Source organism: Tympanuchus pallidicinctus, unplaced genomic scaffold (assembly GCF_026119805.1).
Source record: "Tympanuchus pallidicinctus isolate F22 unplaced genomic scaffold, pur_lepc_1.0 scaffold2, whole genome shotgun sequence".
NCBI lineage: Eukaryota > Metazoa > Chordata > Aves > Galliformes > Phasianidae > Tympanuchus > Tympanuchus pallidicinctus.
The window spans coordinates 45,628,939-45,649,040 of NW_026294721.1; the positions used below are offsets into that span (position 1 = coordinate 45,628,939).

The 20,102-nt window shown below is 35.2% G+C and overlaps 1 protein-coding gene across 1 annotated transcript in view; it reads left to right on the forward strand.

Annotated features, from left to right (window-relative positions):
* The window catches only part of VEGFC (vascular endothelial growth factor C), a 63,185-nt gene extending 43,418 nt beyond the window's left edge, over positions 1-19,767 (forward strand). The window contains 6 exon segments of the mRNA XM_052682100.1: positions 2,016-2,229; positions 3,274-3,464; positions 13,264-13,415; positions 17,016-17,125; positions 17,402-17,732; positions 19,246-19,767. Of these exon segments, the coding sequence (XP_052538060.1) occupies positions 2,016-2,229; positions 3,274-3,464; positions 13,264-13,415; positions 17,016-17,125; positions 17,402-17,732; positions 19,246-19,360 (1,113 nt within the window). The 3' untranslated portion in view covers positions 19,361-19,767.
* The last annotated feature ends 335 nt before the right edge of the window (positions 19,768-20,102 follow it).

Sequence of the window (20,102 nt, forward strand, 5' to 3'; positions counted from 1 at the left end):
CAGACGTTGGCTGAAGTAGTTGTTTGTTCAGCAGGGAGGTTCGTCTGTGACCCACTTGTTGAGAACCTAGGAGAGCAAGGAGTGATGGAATACAAGATGTTTTGGAGTGGTAACTTGTTGAAAACAGTGCTCAAGATCCTGCTTACTGCATGTCTTGGATCAGAGATGACTCCAGAGAGGTCAAGGAAAGGATTCAAGTCCTGAATGAGGCTGAGAGCTTGACTGAAAATCTCTAAGGACAAAGTTGTTTGTTATGACATTGTGGGTAGGCTTGAGTGAAAACTAGGCTTGAGTGACAACTTCTTTTTTAAGCCACAACACTTGGACCTGTAAAATGAGTTTGGAATCTGCATTTTCTCTTGCGTCTGTACTTATGAGAATGAGTTCTCTGAGTCTGTCTTACCAAAGCATTTCTCCTGGATTTGTTATTGGAAAGGAAGCGTGTGCTGTCCTGAACCATTTTTTACTCTTCTTGATGTTTGTGAGACAAGGAACAGTTTTAGTTTGGATGGGCCAGTTCAGAACTAGTTACTTTATTTGATGCATTTATTTGATAGCTTATGAAAGCTAATTGGGTGTTTAAGCACTGAAAAACTGACAGAATTATTGAGTTGAGATAATTTTTTATTTTCTTAATAGTGAATTTTGATAAAGAATCTTCAACGTGAAATTCTCTAGTTTCTGGTCTTGCATGTACATTTTATTAAAGCTGTGTTTCTTGTGTCAACAAAGCAGTAGTTTTCTAGTATATACATAAGGTCAGTTAACAGCTGGACCTTTGTAGAGAGCACCTCTATATTTCATGTCTCATACTGCCATCTAAGGGCCACAAAGGCTGAGAAGGTGACTAAAGTTCCTTTAATGTTTTCTGCTTACCGCTCTTCTTTTTGGGAAGTCAACAATTCACGAGTGAAAGGATGGGCAAGGAATCATAGCAATCACAGCAGACTCTTGGTGCTAAGTATTGTTTCAACTGAGGGCACAGATGAATCTTCTAGGAATCTGGAGTAAATGGAAAATCAGAATGTAAATCTGAGTTGTAGTCTTTTAGGAAAATGTTATTGCAATGAGTCTGTGTAAAAGTGAGTAAATAAGAAAGTGAAATTCATTGGATTTTAGATTTCTCTTCAATTAACTTGCTTGTACGATCATAGAATGGTTTGGCTTGGAAGAGACCCTAAGGACCATGTAGTTCCAACCATTCTGCCAAGGGCAGGGACATCTTGCACTAGATGGATCAGGTTGCTCAAAGCCCGATCCAACTGACATTCAACACCTCTAGCAATGTGGCATCCACAACTTTTCTAAGCAATCTGTTCCAGTGCCTCACCACTCTCAGTGTGAAGAATTTCTTCCTGATGTCTAGCCTAAACCTACCGTCTTTTAGTTTAAAGCCATTGTACCTTGTCCTTAGTCCTGAAGAATTTCAGCTGAAACTCTTAACGGTGCAGGAGTGTGCTGTTCAGAGTCTCAAAGGTACCAAAGTCCTTGATTCATAATAATGTAACGATTAGTACTTATAATGAGAAATTATTCACCATGGTTATCCTTAAAATGATACAAAATCAGATAAACTATTTTTTTCCTAACTTTGCTTTCATCCTTTTTGTATTTGAGTGTTTCCATTTTTCTAGACTTTTGGAAAATTGTCAAAAAAATTGATGTTAAATATTAAATAGCATGAGTTTAAGCGTTCAAAATTTTATCAGGAAAGCTTTTGTTTCCAGGAAAAAAGAATGCTGCTTTTTGTTTGTTTTTAATCTGAAAACTGTACTTCTATAGGCTTAATTCCACAGCATCTTTCTCACCCAGATGTTTTAAACTACAGGTATGATAAGGTTTCAGTATTTGCTGATAGGGTGCTGTGTTGACATCAACAGACTGAAGTAGCTGTTGTAATGAGGACCCCTTTGAGCAAAACTCTATTTTACAATATATGAGTTGTCTTTCAGGCTAGTTTCCAGCAAACCTTGTGTAATAGAGAAAGTAATTAATCTTGCATGTTACTTTGACAGGCTCATGCAAGCAAAGACCTGGAAGAGCAGTTGCGATCTGTGTCCAGTGTGGATGAACTCATGACAGTACTTTACCCAGAATACTGGAAAATGTTCAAATGTCAGTTGAGGAAAGGAGGTTGGCAACACAACAGGGAACACTCCAGCTCTGACACAAGATCAGATGATTCATTGAAATTTGCCGCAGCACATTATAATGCAGAGATCCTGAAAAGTAAGTGCAAGATATAAAATAGGTTGTAATATGCAATAAATTAAAATCCAAAGGCATGTCAGTTATGTCAGCAATATGCTAAAGATAATCATCATCAATAAACCACCCTCAAACACAATTCTTTTCCACAGAAGTAGTTTTGGTACTTTATTCCCAGGAAGGTATAGATTGCTTTATCAGCTCAGTAAACGTATTTGTCTTTAGGTATTAGAAATCCTAATTTGTAGAGACTGTGAAGATTTTTGGAAAAAGCAAAGGGAGCGTTAACAGTTCAATTCAGTGAAATGATTTTGCTCACTTTCTGTAAAATCGTGGCTGATAACATTTTTTTCTCTGACACGTTATCAGTTAGGAGATGAAATAATTCATTTGTAATAAATACTTCTACAGCCCGTTGATATTTCACATGGCCTGATTAAAAATATAATTCGCTCACAATTGTGAGGAGAAGGGAACACAGGATTTATAGCAATCGTTTTTGACTTGATATTGGAAATCATGGACCTTCGCAGAGCCTGTTTTCTGTGAATTGCCTACCAACAACTGGCTCCATGAGAGAATAAAGGGACTGTACAACTGCAGTTCTCATGCCTATTTAGCATAAGGTTATATTTGGCAAAGGCTGTATATGAAATGTTTGCCTAAATTTGCATTGATAATCTGGGCATAAATATGGCCTTTCAGCTTAACTCATGTTAATTTATAGAGATGTGCAATGCTTCCCTAGAGTTCAAAGTAGAACTCACCTGAAGCAAAAAAGAAAGGACAAGTATCAGCTTCAGCTGTGGTTTCTGTGTATCTGCCCAACTTTGTTAGGTTCCCTCTAAGCATCACTGTGACATCTTCTCCATGGCACATTCCTGTGAAGAAGAAATTAGCTCAAAGTTAACGCTGAACAACATGCATTTCATCCACTAAAGGATGAGACACTTGCAACACATATTCTGATTCTAAGCATGAAAATCCTCCTATTGATTTACTGTAAGAGAGTATTGTTTTTAAACAGCTGCTTTATAACATACAAAATTCCCTATAACTTGGCAGGTATTGATACTGAATGGAGAAAAACTCAGTGCATGCCACGTGAAGTGTGTGTGGATGTGGGGAAAGAGTTTGGAGCAACTACAAACACCTTCTTTAAACCCCCGTGTGTATCCATCTACAGATGTGGAGGTTGCTGCAATAGTGAAGGACTCCAGTGTATGAATATCAGCACAAATTACATCAGCAAGACAGTAAGTTCTCATTCTTACTATAGTCCACATGCACCTTGCAGATCCATTTATGATCATGCATATTTACATCTCTCTTATTGCCACTATGAGAAAAGTGAATAAATGAATGCCAGAATACCTAGGAAAAACAGCTGGAAAAACTACTGGCTGAAAAAAAACCACAACCTTTAACATTCTCTTTCCCCAAATATACTTTGCTTAAAAATAAATAAAATTATTATGTCCAGTTCTCATTTATGAGATTATCCATGAAAGTTAATTCTGTCCTTTTTTTTTATTCTTTTTCTTTCTCTTGTTTTGCATTTACTATTTGCCTGCTGTGTGACGCACGTAATGTCTGGAAAACTAGCCTGCAGTTTTGTTAGTGAAAAGTGTATTAGGACATGTGCAGACAGGATTCATGTTGCAGAAAGAGCCTTTTTAGAGCCAAACTTTGCTATATATTATGAGATATTAGTGTAATCTAGCTTTCTGTTGTGTTTTCATGTAACTTCGTTGGACTAGATCAGGGCTAGTGAGCAGGTAGGAATGTGGGAATTATGCCTTAAACTTCTGTTAAAGGAAAGATGTCATCTTAAGTCATGTAAAAAAATAATCACAATGTTTGTGAGAGTATTTTGCTCTTGTTACAATATTCAGTAGAGTTTTGTGGTGGTGGTTGAGAGTTTTTTCCTCTTCTATCTAATTTCTTCATTAAAAAAAAAAAAAAAAAAAAAAAAAAAAAGAAAGCTCATTTACTGTAAATCTTGCTTCATTTTCCAACCAGATACTTAAAGTTGAATATCGTAGTATGTGTTTATAAAACATATATACAACTGCATAGGCAGCTACTAACTACTAGGTTGGAAATGTCATGTCCCTGTCATGAAAGTTCTCAGTGCTCTGAACCTTCTTGAAAGGGGAATTAAAAAAAGAAAATTACAGGAAAAAGTATTATTCATTTTAAATAAATCTTCTGTATTCACTTCTCACCAAACCTGAAATTTGAAAATTTTTAAATCCCAAGTGAGCTAGGGCTAAAGAGCCACATAGCACAGGGATAATGCAACTCCAAATCGCTTGAGCAGGAAAAGTTACAACAGTGATAACTCTCAGCTCTGTAGTTATTTCCCCTAATGCTGTCCTAATTCTAGTTGCTTGAAAGATGCAAATATATTTTTTTCACGTTAAGAACGAACAAATATGACCCTCTATTGTTATTCAGTTTATATAAAGTTTACCTTACTGCAAGAAAGGATGACCTAGTTAGAGAAAGTTGTTACATTTAGCAAAGGTTTTCTGGTCTTGGAGTACAGCGTAAGTTTTGGGTAAATAATCCTTTTCTATTCATCTTTCTTTTCATATCTTTTGAGTGAAGTCATTAGTCATTTTGTTGCCTAGAGTAAAATGTTTAGACTAGTACTGAGTTTCTTTTTTTAAGTTCTTGATGTCATTGATGATACAGGAGTAATTAAAGTATTGAAAGCTCTGTAAAGGAAAATGTTACAGGACTTATGAGAAGAAAGAGGCAATGGTATTTTGTTTTCTTGCCTATCCTGCAAAATAATAATAATCTCTGCATTTTATATCTTAGGTTTCCCGATTCTGTCTGGTTTTTGACAGAATGAATTTAAAAAACAAACAAACAAAAAAAAAAAAACCAACAGCCTTATAAAGAAAGCTATAGCTATCTCTCTTTACCTGGTGTCATCTCAAATTCATTAAAGTTATATGACCACAGACACTGGGTACTATGTCAGATGAGCATTAGGAAGAAAAAAGTACTGGATTCAAGGCTCTTCTATGGAATTCAAGTGCCCTGCACACTTATTTTCACTACTGTTTCCTTCTGTTTCCTGCATGAAAGGAGAACAAATGCTTAGTAGCCAGTTGTTTTCTGTTTATTCATAAGTCACCATTTTTTGTACCCTTATTTTTGGTGTGTAAATTCCTGAAGACAAGTCTCACACTGATCGCCCTGCTGAAAAATGATTTAATGTGAAGCAAATTTTTCAGCTGGAGGTCTTACTGTGAAGGCAAACCATAGCATTGGTTCCAGACATTAAAATCTAAGTAAAGTTAATATCAGCTTTCATCAGAATTAGTCATAAAGAAAAGAGCTCATTACAGAAAATACTTTTATGGAGAGCAAATGGCTGATTGGCAGGAAAATGGACTAGATCAGATGTTCCCAGATTGACTTGTGAAACAGTGTGGTAGTCCAGAGAGAGGTCAACAGTTCTTTAGATCTGGCAGTAGTTCTAATGTTCCTCCTTTCTAGCTACTTAGCTTTCTTAGGAGAAAAAATAGAAAAATATTCAGCTTTGTTTTAATACAGATTGTTTCAACAAAATCTGTGGGTTTTTTAGTTGCTAAGGAGAGTTTATACAATCTTGGCTGGGTTTTGAAACAATTTCTTAAATAAGATGTGGTACAACATCTATGACAACATTTGAGGATCACCCTAGTCAAATTTGAAAAATGAAGTAGATCTTTTTCTTCTTCTTTATCCATGACACTGCAATAGCACAGGTTAGCAGAGGTTTGTTGTATGTCTTGGCTTGTCTAATAAAGGTCTGTGGGGAAGGTGATTGGATGAGTCATTTTGGGGTTTTGATTGTTTTTTTTTTTTCTAAATTGTTATCGATAAAATATTCATTCTCTTTTTACATGGCAAGTAATTCAACAATTACAGAGATGGGAACTACCTGGTGCAAATGCAGCCTATCCCTCAGCTGTACATTTAGTATGCCCCACCTATAAGTTCTTTATTTGTGGAATGAAGGGAAGCAATGAGCAGATGTCAAAAAGCCATCTCATTCCATTCTTCTTGGCTGGCAGAATGGAAGTTTTTTGGCTTCTTACAGATCATGTCATGTAAAGGTCCCAAATCGTCTTTTTTCATGTTTAGAGTAATAGTTCCACAAGGGAAAACATCTTTCCAAAGAGTTTGAAATGAGATTTAGAGGAGCTTTTCTCACAGGAAACAAGCTAGCAGCTTGAAATTGTTTGCCATATTTGAAATGCACATTGCGTTCCTTTGTACAACTTGGAGATGTATGTAACACAAGAATTTTCACTTGTTTTGAACTTTACCATTTATGTCTTTTCCCATGCATTTTTCTATGTTAGACTAATGATCATAATGATAGAGTAACTACTATTAATAGTGGAAGATAGATTGATATTCAATCTCTAATGTTCTCTGTTAAAATTTCTTGAAAAAAAATCTGAACTGATTCAAATACAAGAAGGTAGAAGGGGTGATAGCACATTAACAAATATGAAATACAAGATTTTATATAAGCTACCTGATATCAGACATAAGTTTTGAAATACAGTTGTTGGTATTTTTTTTTTTTTTTTCAAAGAAGATAGTAAAATATATAATGATAATACAAGATTTTTCACATAACCTATTTTCATTCTTTTCAGTATAGTAATGTTTAGTGTTTTTAAATCAAACAGCTCTATATCCTTAGCTTGAAAATCTCTTTAGACACATTGCGCTTTCTTAGGCAGGCTATGTTTGGCTGGCCTTACTGATGCTTTAGGAAATGCAAAGATCACAAGTAATGGAAACTGAATCAATCAATTTAAGGGAAATCTGCCAAAACAAACTGCAATCCATCAGAAAACATAATGTAGTTAATGTAAATCTGGGAAAAAAGTAGTACCTCTCCTGCAGAGAAAGGCTGGGGTAGCTGGGGGTGTTCAGCCTGGAGAAGAGAAGGCTCTGGGGAGACTTGACTGAAGTTTTCCACTACTTGAAAGGAGCTTACAAACAGGAGGGAGAATGACTTCTTATATGGTCTGATAGTGATAGGACCAAGGAGAATGGCTTTAAACTAAAAGAGGGGAAATTTAGATTGGATGTGGAGGAAATTTTTTACTTGGTGCGTAGTGAGGCACAGGAACAGGACACCCACAGAAGCTGTAAGAGCCCCATCCCTGGAGGTGTTAATTTACAGCCAGGTTGGATGGTGCCCTGGGCAGCCTGAGCTGATGGGTGGCAGCCCTGTCCACGGCAGGGGGATTGGGATTGGGTGGGCTTTAAGGTCCATTCCAATTCTGTAATCTAGACTGATAAACTTCTCTCATCTTAATATGGAAAGTTTTGTTATATTTCATAAATTACTGATAAATTTGTGTGCTGATACAGCTGCACGTATGATGATAACAGTGAATAAATAAATTTAGCTACTGAAGCAATGAAATATACTTTGTATAGAAATCAAGAACTATTTTTCTTCCGGAAAGTATGGCATGAGCTCCTATTAATCTGAAGGGAGTTGTCAATGCAGTGAATCAAAAATACATGTCTTAATAAGAATTGGTGACCATTACCATATGTGAATTTTTCTTTGACTGGAATGCTGATAGGTTTTTTGATCAAGAGTAGGAGAGTCCTCTCCACTGCTGGATTTAATTTTTTTTACAGTTAAAATCACTCTGAGTTCTAGTTTGCCCCCATCCTTGTTTCTGTAACTCCAGCTCTGTAAATGAATGAAGGAAGAATTCCAGCAGTGTGGGAGCTGGAAGCAGCCAGCCACATGGCAGTATATGTGGGACACAGTTCTAGCCAGGAAGATCTTGCAAGGGTAGCTGAAGGAGCACCCTTCAGGTTGGAAAGGAGACTGTTGCACTTGGCATCACAGTAATTGCAGATTGTGGAGTGCTAAAGGTCAAGATGGCTTGGATGGAACAAGTCAGAGCTATCTTTGCCTTGTATCCTCTGGCTGTTTCTCACCTAAGAAGTACAGCATAGAGCATATGTTCCTCTGTTTCTGAGGATTTAAAAACTAATTTACATATAAAAGAATTAAAGTTTAGGGAAAAAATGGGTTTTAATAGCATTCATGCTTCTAGAAAGGATCGAATTATTCTCTTACCTCTGTGTTTGTCTGAAAAGTAGTGTAATTGCATACCTCTTTGTACCAAGAGACAGAAAATACCAGCAAGAGAAGCTGACATTGAGATCTGTAGGACATGCTGCCTTTTAGTTTAGGCTGGTACAGTGGCATGAAGGTTAAGTATTAATTAAGCCAAAAATACACCTGATTACAGGCTGTGTTTGAGAAATTACAGGTCTCCTCAACTCCTCTGAACAACAACAAAATCAGACTTTTCAAGCCTTTTAAAGTACAAATTGTATTTGTATTTCAGTGCTGCGCCTTGCAAACAGAATGTGTTTTAATATTATACATATTCTAAAATTAAGATATGAGTTGAAGATGGATAGGTATCTTTTCCTGACATTGAAGGATTTATGAAATATATTGGATAGTGAAATATCTACTTGATTTTTATTTTTTATTTTTTTGCTAAAAATCAGTACTATGGAGAATAAAAAGTGATTAAGTGCCCAGATATTTATGAAAATATCTATGGACTATAACAATAGACCCTAAAGTCTGTAGTCCAAATATATGAAGAAAAATGAACCTTTCTTCATTTCTGAAAACAAGCATTTCAGTTTTGGCTAGGTTGAAAGATGTATGGTGGGATAAATATATTCAAAGTATTACCTGTAGATTTGTGATGTGTATACTTATTTATGATAGAGGTTTTCATTTTCTCTTTCTGTTCCTCTTCATTTTTTTTTTTTTTTGTTGTTGTACTCAGAAAAAATTGGACAGAAAATTACTCTTCTTTGTTTTAAAATGTCAAGATTTCTCAATCTGAGCTATCGAGTTTTTTGGTTCAAGAAGCTGTAAATACAGTATTCTTTAGTAATTTCTATGTGTAACTGTGGTTGTTTTCTATTTGTTTTCTGACCTTAATGAAGTGTTGGTAGCACACAGGTACAGAACAGTATGTGCAAGATCAGTCTATTAGGATCATTTCATATACTTTAATTTGCTGTCTCATACACTATAATTATTATTTTTCTCAAAACTGTGAGCAATAAAAGCTCTCCACCTTGAAATAACCTGACCTAATACCTACTACTATTAGATCTCTTGTTCTTTTGGAGATAGAATCTCACTCTTTGCAGTCTTTCATCTTGAATGTCTGTCTTTATTAAATGGCTCACTAAGAATAGACCTGGTAGAAATGTCTTTCACCTTACTGCATGTAGCATGAATTAGTCCAATTTTTTATTTGAAGCTGAGAAGGAGGGGAAGATATGAGCCTTTGAGCATACAGGTAAAATCAGTCCTTTACTGAATGGGGGCATCAGACCAAAACACTGGAGAGCTACTCTCCAGGAGCAGCTACCCACAGGGACGGTAGACAACCAGTGATAGTGTCAGGAAAGAAGGCAGGCTAAACTGGCTTCATACACAGATGTTATAGTGCCTTTCTCAAAGTTCTTTCTAGATCTTGATATTCGGTGGTTAGATGTTACCAAGTATGTCTTGTAGTGACAAAAGTTTTTGAAATCATTGTTCTGAAGAATAGCAAGAAATAAATTAGAGATGCTGACAAAACCAGAAAGCATCACAGGAGGTCAGATAACCTAACCTGAAATGATTTCTTGAGATGGTGATTCAAATCCAACTTATGTATATTCACTTTCACTTAAACAGCTTCATTGGATTTAGAGATGCTGCTAGCACAGCTCAGACCAGAACACTGGTTATTTTTCAGTATGAATGTGATTTCAAAATACCAAAGATTATTTAAGCACATTTTCTATAACAGTCTGCTTTTCAATTATGTTTTTCTTGTGAAATGCCTTCTTGATATTTATCTTTCCTGTTAGATATAGAAAACATGTCTCCTTTGTTCAGTATGCATCAGAATATAGTCTCCTAGTATATATGCAGACACGCTAGAAAGAGAAGGAAGAACAAGTCAACAAATCCAATTCTGTTTTTTTACTTCTGTCATTTCCATTGAGGAAGAACAGATCTGGTTCTATTGTTTTCAGAAATGCTGGCCTATGTATCATCTTCAGCAATTTCTAGAAATGAGGACCGGAGTGACACAAGTAGTATAATAATATAATCTCTAAGATAAATAGTTGTCTTTGTTTTATTGACTGTTTATAAACCGTAGCTTCTAGAGGGTATTGTAAAACACATTGCTTTTAACAGAATTTAGTAGAATAAATTGAAAGTGACCAATGAGAATAAGGAATCCAGTTTACATTTCTGTTACTTAGCGAGGTTTTTTTGTGGTGTACCAATGAATGGTAATACTTGTTGGCAACATTCATCTCTAAAGTGATACCTTTCTCATTTTAAGTGGGTGGATAAATGCAGATGAAACAGTGATAAACATGAATTCACATCTTCAGCTCATACTATGGAAGTGTTAGAATTTTTAGTGAAGTTTATGTTAGCGTATTCTTGAAGGCCAACAAGTGCTTAGGGATTGTAACCAGCATCCTACACAGCCCACTCCAGTGGTCTGGAATCTGTTAGATTTTGCAGTATGGCAAACCGACGCGCTCCAAGAACAGAGGAAGAACAAAGCATGCCCTTTTATTTCAAATAGCTGTAGCTTGTTTCATGCAACTAATCGTGCTTCTTTTCAGCTGTTTTTATTAGTCCTCTCTGTAATGGGCTTTTACTTCTGTTTTGGAGTAGCAAATTCATAATGTTATGAGAGCAGAGAGAGATGCATATTCATTGTCCCACACTTTAGTTCGTATGAAGAAGAATGTTTTTTACAAGGGACTTTATGACGCATGACAGTGCAGAAACATAGAATGGCTTAGGTTGCAGGAGATCTCAAAGATCGCCTAGTTTGAACTCCCTGCCATGGCCAGGGTTGCTACCTACTATACCAGGCTACCTAGGATCCCATCCAATCTGGCCTTGAATATGCCTCCAGAGATATTCATCCACAAAGTCTCCAGACAGCATGTCACAGTGCCCTCACCACCCTCTGAGTAAAAAATTTCTTCCTAACTTCTAACCTAAATCTCCTCTCTCTTATATTAAATCCATCCCCCCTTATTCTATCATTATCAGACTGTATAAAACATCTGTCCCTCAAGTTCTATTGAAGTACTGGAAGGCTACAGTGATGTCTCTCTGGAGCCTTGTCTTTTCCAAGCTAAACAAGCCCAAAAAGTAAAGGATCCAATATTTGTTTGTAAGCCAAAAATGAGTATAATAATAACAAAAAGTCAGTAGAAAGTCCATTTACTGAATTCTCTGTTGAACTTAATAAAAGCCCTGGAGGCTTGTCCAAATAAATATCATTATCACAGAGGGAAAAATGGATTTGCCATTCATTTAAATAGTACCAAACTTTAAACTAAACTAATTGACTTACGCCTGTACTCATTAATGATCCAGGATCAAAATTTTAAGAACGGTATTTTGCAATTGCAGCAGGAATCCAAATGTTAATATTCTTTGAAATGTCTCTCTAAAAAGAGGAATTCTTTCCATGCTAACTCCATAGAAGGGTTGTTTTTCTCTATTGGCACAGTGATTACGTGAAAAACTTTTTTTTATTTGGTTTTCCCTTCTACAGAATCAAATACAGATTAATTTTAATTTTGAGATGTTACTGGAAAAAAATTTTTAAACTAACATAATGGATGTAGTAGTTCTTGCATTAAAAGCTAATTGCATTGTAATTCTCTGTAACAGAGTATAATGCAAATATTTCTACCAACTCAGTTATTTTATGATGGCACTCCCATTTTTAAACTTTTAAAAAATTCAGTTACTAAATACTGCCAGAATTCATTTTGTTAAATAGATATTTGTCATAGTAGACAACGCTTTACAAAGTTTAGGTTTAAGCTGTATAATTTAGAATGGCAATAATATGATATTTATATGAGCTGTACAAGCACACTCATACCTTGCGGGTACTTGATGAGTACACACCACACTGCTGCACCTGCATGCCTGTCAGCACCCAGGCTCACTTGTGTAATTCTGTGCAAGATTTTGTGTTTGAGATATCTTGTAGATGTACTTTGCTTTTTGAATCATTTAAAATTATAGTTTTTTGGGGTTTTTTTCCAGTTACTTTAGCATGCAGTGTGTCTGCCATGCTATAAAAGTTATGGATTATAAACAAGGCTTTGACCTAAAAGTATGTCCTAACTTTTCAGTAGAGTATTGAGATTTTAGTCTTGAAGTGAAATCTCTTCAAGTTTTTCTGCTTTTTTTAGCAAGATACCATTGAAGTAATCTTTGTTCACTTGTTAAACTACATTTCCCACTAAAACTGGCATTTTATTCATTAGCATACATGAATATTTAAAAACTGATTATTTCTTTATGTTCTGGTAAAATATTCAATATATGTTCCATTAGATGACCATCTAATTTACATTTATATCAATACCAGAAAGAAAAACTATACTTTATGATGTATATCAACATTTCTTCATGCAAAAATGTTTTGTCTAAATCCAACATAGTGTTGTTATAAATAAGCTCTGTAAATTTTGCAACAATTTATTATTATGCAACATATATATTATTATAACCAATTGCAGTTTTTCCCTTTTAAAAATTATTCTTGTTTTCCAACTTTCCAATGCATATTCCAAGTACTATGTTTTAAATATTAAGAAGACTGGCAATTTGAAGTAATTTCCTCTAGAAGAATGAGTTCTTCATGCATTTTTCTTAACACCTTTGGTAACTTTGAATTGAATGCAGTAGTATGCAAACAGGCATGTAATAGGAGTTAACATTGAAAATATTAAATTTAATAATTTTTGTAATAATGATTTATCCGTTCAATTAAATATTTCACTGAATCATATTGAAGAAGAAAAAGCAGAGGTTAAGTTCCCAATGGCTGTGTCTATATATATATGTCTGTATTATCTTCAGTTGTACTGTTACTAGACTATAAACAAGTTCTTTTATTCTCTTTGCTTTCCCTTCTGTAGTTATTTGAGATTACAGTGCCTCTCTCTCATGGCCCCAAACCCGTAACTGTCAGTTTTGCCAATCACACGTCCTGCCGATGCATGTCTAAGTTGGATGTTTACAGACAAGTTCATTCTATCATAAGACGTTCCTTGCCAGCAACACAAACCCAGTAAGTATGAGACTTGTCTTTCCTTTCATGTTATGAGAAAGCCTATGTGATTAAATATAAAATATTGCTGGAAGCTTTCACAGTTAGGATGGGTAAACCTGTATGTATCAGTAGTAGCAAAACATATTTTGCAAAGGAGCTGATATTGTTTTACAACAAAAGACCGTTACTAAAGTAATTAGCTCAGTACCTTTCTGACCAATGTGCCAACTAGGGGTAGATCAGTAGAAAGTGAAAAGTAATGAGTTGGTTTCTCAATGGAAAGAGCTAAAGTGAAATTGAAGTGTTAAAATAAATTAAAAAAATCACTTGTAATCGTTACATTAAAGGAAAACTATCCAAAAACATTTATTTTTACAGATAAGGAGTTTGACATTTCTCCCTCAAACTGTATTTATTTTCCTTTTAAAATGAAACAGAAACAGACAAAAAGTCCTACACTTTTTAAAAGAAAAATCCTGCCAGAAGTGAAAACAGATCAGAGTGGGAAGAGGAAGTAAAGTGTTAATAAGTAGTCCATTGAACTGACAGATAGATTTGTTCAGTTAGTCCATAGGCTTGGTGATTTTGACAGGATTATTTCAGCACTTAAAGCACTCATTTCTATCATTTTAGAGGACTGAGTGTTTGATTTCATGACGAATAAATATTAAGTAGATGATGTGTAGATAACAGTCTAATGGGTCTTTATAGAAGACCAATGAATAAAAGCTCACCTGGAATTAATTGTATGCATTTTTAGTAAGGTGAATGAACAGTTTAAAACACTCATAGAAACTAGGTTGTCTTCTTTGGGTGTTTTCATTCACTTTAAGTTGGGATGTTCTCTGATGCGTTCAAGCTAAACACAGATTATATTCTGTTTGAATTCAAATTGTTGAACTGGTTCATCAAAATTTGGATCATGATTAGTGGATTAGAAGAGCATTAGGGAATAAATCTAGTGTTGGTTTAATTAATTGGATAATACACAGATTTTAAAAACTCAAAACCTAAGAGTCAATAATAAAGTCAAATTACGCTGACTGTTGGCAGCTTCTCAGTGCTTCTATGCTAAGAACAGCTGCAATTATCATGGTAAGGCTTTATTCTAGCCAGAAAACAACTACCTGTTAAAGAGAAGTATGGAGATGCCAGACTTCTGACTGTCCCATAATGCTAGATTGAACAAACTCTGTATAGGTTTTATTCTTAAGCACTGTTTTTACTTTCATTTCCAGGATCTCGAAGCAATTAAGATGCTTTTGTTTGTTTTTAATATGTTCTTTTTAAAAGAAGTCATAGCATTTAAACTAAAAGCAATTGATTGTGTTGCTAATGGGTGTCTGAACGCTTTTTGGAATCCCACTGCGTATTTTAGTGGAGGTTTTAGCCTCATGTATAGCACTCATGTTACAGGGGCAGGTCTGTATGTGCTCTTTTTAAGAGAGATGTGATGATCTCATGAATTATTGCAAAGAAAATCCTGAGAATAAACTTTTGTTTTTAGGGTTGTAATGCTTAGGATTTAGTAGTCTGGACTGTGTCACAATCCATGTTAGGAAGAAGAGAAAAACTACTTGTAAGACTGAATATAACTTGTTGACCTTTTTTTATGAAGTATATTTTCTGCACAACTTGATCATTTGAATTAAGGCCCATGGCTTTACCTGTTCTCCTACTTTATTCTATTTATTTCCTTTTAATAAGTAAGTGGTAGCTACTTCTACATACTTGTACAGCTGAGGCATGTCAGTTCATGCTAACTAGTGTTTCAGAATACCTTCTGGATTAATGACTTCTTACGCTGTATCCTTCTCTGCTTATGTAAAATTTCATTGAGATTTGCAGCTCAGAAAATTGATGCTTTGTTTTGGAAATTTGGTGATTTTACAGGCAGTAGGGGCTAGAAGTAAAGACCAGGTGCTGCTCTCCTGCTTCAATACATGTCATAGAGATCCAATTCTCTCTTTTTCCATGGTAGTGTAAGTAAAGTAGGTGCTTAGAAAGTTGATCTATATTGTAGGTGCTACATATTTCTCTCATGTGTCAGGTAATGGCTTAGCATACTATTTTATGTTGAAAATGTGAAAAGTAGTATTGAAATTTTTTTGAAAGTTTTTTGTCTGATTTTTTTTTAAGCACTCTTGAACTTTCCTAAAATAAGTCATTTTAATGTTTCAGTCATTTTCTGTAGTATCTTTCTTTCCCCTAGCAGCCAGAGAAGAACTTGTAAACAAGCAGTTTCATCCCTTTTGCTGTCGATCTCCAATTCTGATGTTCAACTTCTTGGCTTTCATATCACATTGCCTTAGTGTAGTTCATCTGTGCATAGTGTTTTCTCACACTGTCACTCTGGATGCCTTCTTTAATAAGTTTTAAACGTGTGGTATGACCAAGCTGCTCCAGGTGCAAGTTGTTTTTGTATTCAGCTTTTAAACAAAATAGCATTATAGGCCTGTAAATTCTCTGTGCCATTTCCCACGCTGAAACGGGAGACAGGCAAAAGGACATTGTGTGCCAAGCAAGGGAGCAAGGATGATCTCATTAGTGGAGTGAAATCAGGAAACACCAGCTTGATAAAGCATGAGGTGGTGCAAGGTGATGTTAAACTACAGGAAAAGAGCTGTTTAATGTGGTGAAGGGGAGTGGTATCCTTGAATGATAATCATGGAAGAATGTCTTAGCACCTGCATTTTTCAGTGGGTGAGTAATGGTGCTTCTCTCATGGAAAGGAGAAAGTGCCTAAAATGGATTATGTGTGTGTTGGTTTAACAGATGAGAATTTTAGAAGTACTACAGAAATAATGAATAGATTACAGAGCCTGGATGCATGAAATTAGGCATGACTCATTAGAAGTATAATGGCAACTGTAGTAATGAAGAAATTATAAGCAAGGAAGATCAGAAAATACTTATTCACATATCCTTTGTGTGGTGAACTTACCCATGGAGCATCATATCCTTTAACAGCTGCTGTTAGGACTTTTTAACTGTAATCTAGCAAATACAGAAAACTATATGTTAAATGGTTTATTTTCTCTCATGTCTAAAGTGACTTCATTAGTGCTGAAGTCCAAATCCTTAGAGTCGAGAAAGATGTCTGAGATTTGAGCGGCTGATAAGGAATAATCAGTTAATGACAACTTCTGTGTAAAGAAAGGATGTTAATAATTGGATTTTGGATTGGGTATGTTTTGAAGATTTGAGTTTGGTTTACAACAGTAAGTCAGAAATTACTGTCACTTATCTTATGCCTGTTTGTCAGAGTACCACCAAAAGTAATGTAGAAAATTTTGTCTGGTACCACCTATGTAGTATCTCATGTACAGATATCTTTACACTGATCCATTGATACGTAAGGTTTACATTGAAGGGTTAGAAAGCACTCACAGTGGTTTTTGGAAGCCAGAGCTAAAACTTGAAAGGTGAGATGATATCTTCAGCAAATGGTTGAACATTTCTGCACGGGGGCAGGACCTTGACTAGTTACTGATGTGATAGGAGCTGAAAGTAAGATTATGAAAGCTTTTTGTAATGGAGGGAAACAAATGGAAACAGCACTCAAAATCAATTTTTTGTTATTATGGCAATAAACCAGCAGTGTATTTCATTCAATAGGTGCCACGTGGCAAACAGGACCTGTCCAAAAAATCATGTCTGGAATAATCAAATTTGCAGATGCTTAGCACAGCAAGATTTTGGTTTCTCTACTCACCTTGGAGATTCTGGTAAGTAGTTTTGCTTAGAGGATTAATTGTAGTTCCATATTTTGATTTGCCTAAAGAAGAAATTATAAGAGTTGATTTAAGAGGTTGATTATTTTTCTTTATTTCTAGCATTAAAGAACATTGCTTCTCTTTTGATGTATATTTGTTCCTGAAATGCCTCAAAGTATGAATTGGATGTTGTTTTTTTCCATGTAAAAATACAAGAGTAGGAGTACAAAATCAGAATCAAACAAAACAAAATTCTGATAATTGTGCAACTTTTCTGTGATTTTCCAGACACGTCTGAAGGATTCCATATTTGTGGGCCCAACAAAGAGCTGGATGAAGAAACCTGTCAATGCGTCTGCAAAGGAGGTGTGCGGCCCTCAAGCTGTGGCCCTCACAAAGAATTAGACAGGGCATCATGTCAATGCATGTGCAAAAACAAACTGCTCCCCGCTTCCTGTGGGCCCAACAAAGAATTTGATGAAGAAAAGTGCCAATGTGTATGTAAAAAGACCTGTCCCAAACATCAGCCACTAAATCCTGCAAAATGCATCTGCGAATGTATAGAATCTCCCAATAAATGTTTCTTAAAAGGAAAAAGATTTCATCACCAGACGTGCAGGTAAAAATTCAGTTCTTTAGCCTTTTTAATCTATCTAAAGTATAAAATTTGTGGTTACATTGTTAGCTGTTTTATTGAATCGTTTTGTAGCCACAAATTGTAAGCCTCTCTTAATTCCGTCTTTATCTTCCATATCTTTCATTGACCCAAAAATAAGCTGTTACTTACATAGACTGAAGCAGCACGAAGTAATGTTACTCTCTTAGTTACAAAGACCACACTTGTGAAATAATCCAGGATTATTAGCACTGAAAACACTGAACAAGATATGAATAGTTAATAAATGCCATATTTGCAGCTTCCTCATTCCTTGTTGCTTTCTTCATAGCTCATTGGTTGAACTAACCAGTTTGAAGTAACTTAACTGTAATCCAGACCTGGTATCATAAACAAATTATTGCAAAGTGGTATCCAAATCAAGCATGCAGCGTGTTAACTTACCCGTAGGAATAACAAGATTAGCCTCAAGCCTGAAAAAAAATTGCCTGGGGAAAAAAAGGATTATGAAATTGTCTTAGAGTATACTGTAGTGGTTTCGAACTGAAGCTAGCAATAGATCATAACGTCTGTCTTTCACAAACAGGCACCTATTTAAATACAGGTTTCAAGTATAACTGTTGAAATTTGAAACTTATACTTTTCTCATTTGAGTCATTGCCAGTGTCTGGACAAAAAAAACCACACCAGACTTGTACTTTATCTCCATTATACACTAGAAAGTATTTAGCATTGTTATTGTAAGGTTACTTTAGGTCGCATTCTCATTGTAATAGAATAAAAGAATAAAAAAAGGGAAAGGAAGAGGAGTTCAGGGACAACCACAGATAACTATCTTTGTATAAGTTCTATTCTTCAGTCAAGGAGAAATTGTCCCCTTTTTTAGGTATGTATGCTTTAATGCTTGTTGTCATTGAACTTATTTGAATCTAAGAGAGGCTTTTCTGTTCTTTTTTTTTTTTTGTGAAGTTTGTCTTAAGCATGTAGTCACTGATCTTACTTCAGAATGCACATAGATGTAATATGAAGTACAGATGTAGTGCTACTGAAATCAGAGAGTAACTGAAGGAGTTTACTACCTGAAGGAAGTATGTTCTCATTTTCAAGATCATAGTTATGATGTGACATAAACATACATACCATAAACAGGGTAATGCACGCCCACTGCATTAGTAAAGAAGTAAGAAACAGTTCTGGGTAGGAAAACAGCAGACACAACTATCAACCAAGTCTGGATTTCCACCTCAAGCTTGACAGGATAGAGAATGGTTAGCTGATTGCAAACCAATTTAGAAGCAGAAAAATATTACTCTATCTTCAAAATTAGAGGGGAAAAAAACAAGGTTTGAATGGAACTACAACCAGGCAATACTTCAAAAATATTCCTGAGAATCTCTTGAAATAAACCTGCTTATCTACAATAATATAGCATTGTGTTTTGTGAAGAACAGACCAGCTAAAAGTGGTTGCAAGAATATGATAGCTGCATATTAATGCCCACTCTTTATTTTTTCAGTTGTTACAGACCGCCATGTACAGTCCGAACGAAACGCTGTGATGCTGGATTTTATTTCAGTGAAGAAGTGTGCCGCTGTGTACCCACATATTGGAAAAGACCTCTTATGAATTAGTGAAGAAAGCTACTTGCTATTTTGGTGTACATTTTTTCCATTAGAACAAAAGAACAACAGAAACTTTGCAAATACTTGGAATTTAATGTTCACCAGAGACCCTGTGGGGCTTTCACAGACAAATACATTGTGCTTTTCTCAAGATGTGGAAAGCAAATGTAGAAAATAACTGGGGTTCATGTTTTATAAAGAACTCAGTAAGGACTTATTTTCTGCCAATGACCAAACAGCCTAGGTTCTACTTCTTGTGATTTTTTTTAAAGAGATAATGACTATATAATTTATTTCCACTAAAACCATTGTGCAGCATTTGTTTATAGCAGTAACAATTGTTAAAGCTCACTGTGATCAATATTTTTATATCATGCAAAGTATGTTTAAAATAAAATGGAAATTGTATTATATAATGATGAGAACGTTTGATCCATCTGCCTATGGAAGGGAACTACAATTCGTCTACATTACCAGAGCTCGAAAAAAGGAGAGAAAGATATTAAGAGAAAGCACTTGTATAAGAAAAAAAATTCAGATGTTTCCTTGGAGCTGTTGTATATAGCATTTGAAATACAATGAGTTAATATTTCATAATCCAGTGATACTTCGTCTTTGGAATAAAATCAGCAAAGCAAGAACAGTTAGTAACTAATGAAAACATTGCAGATCTTGCACGTACCTTGTGCAACCATAAGGTCCACAGCAACTAGTTGTGTTCCAAAATGTACGTTCTTTAATTTCTTGTTGT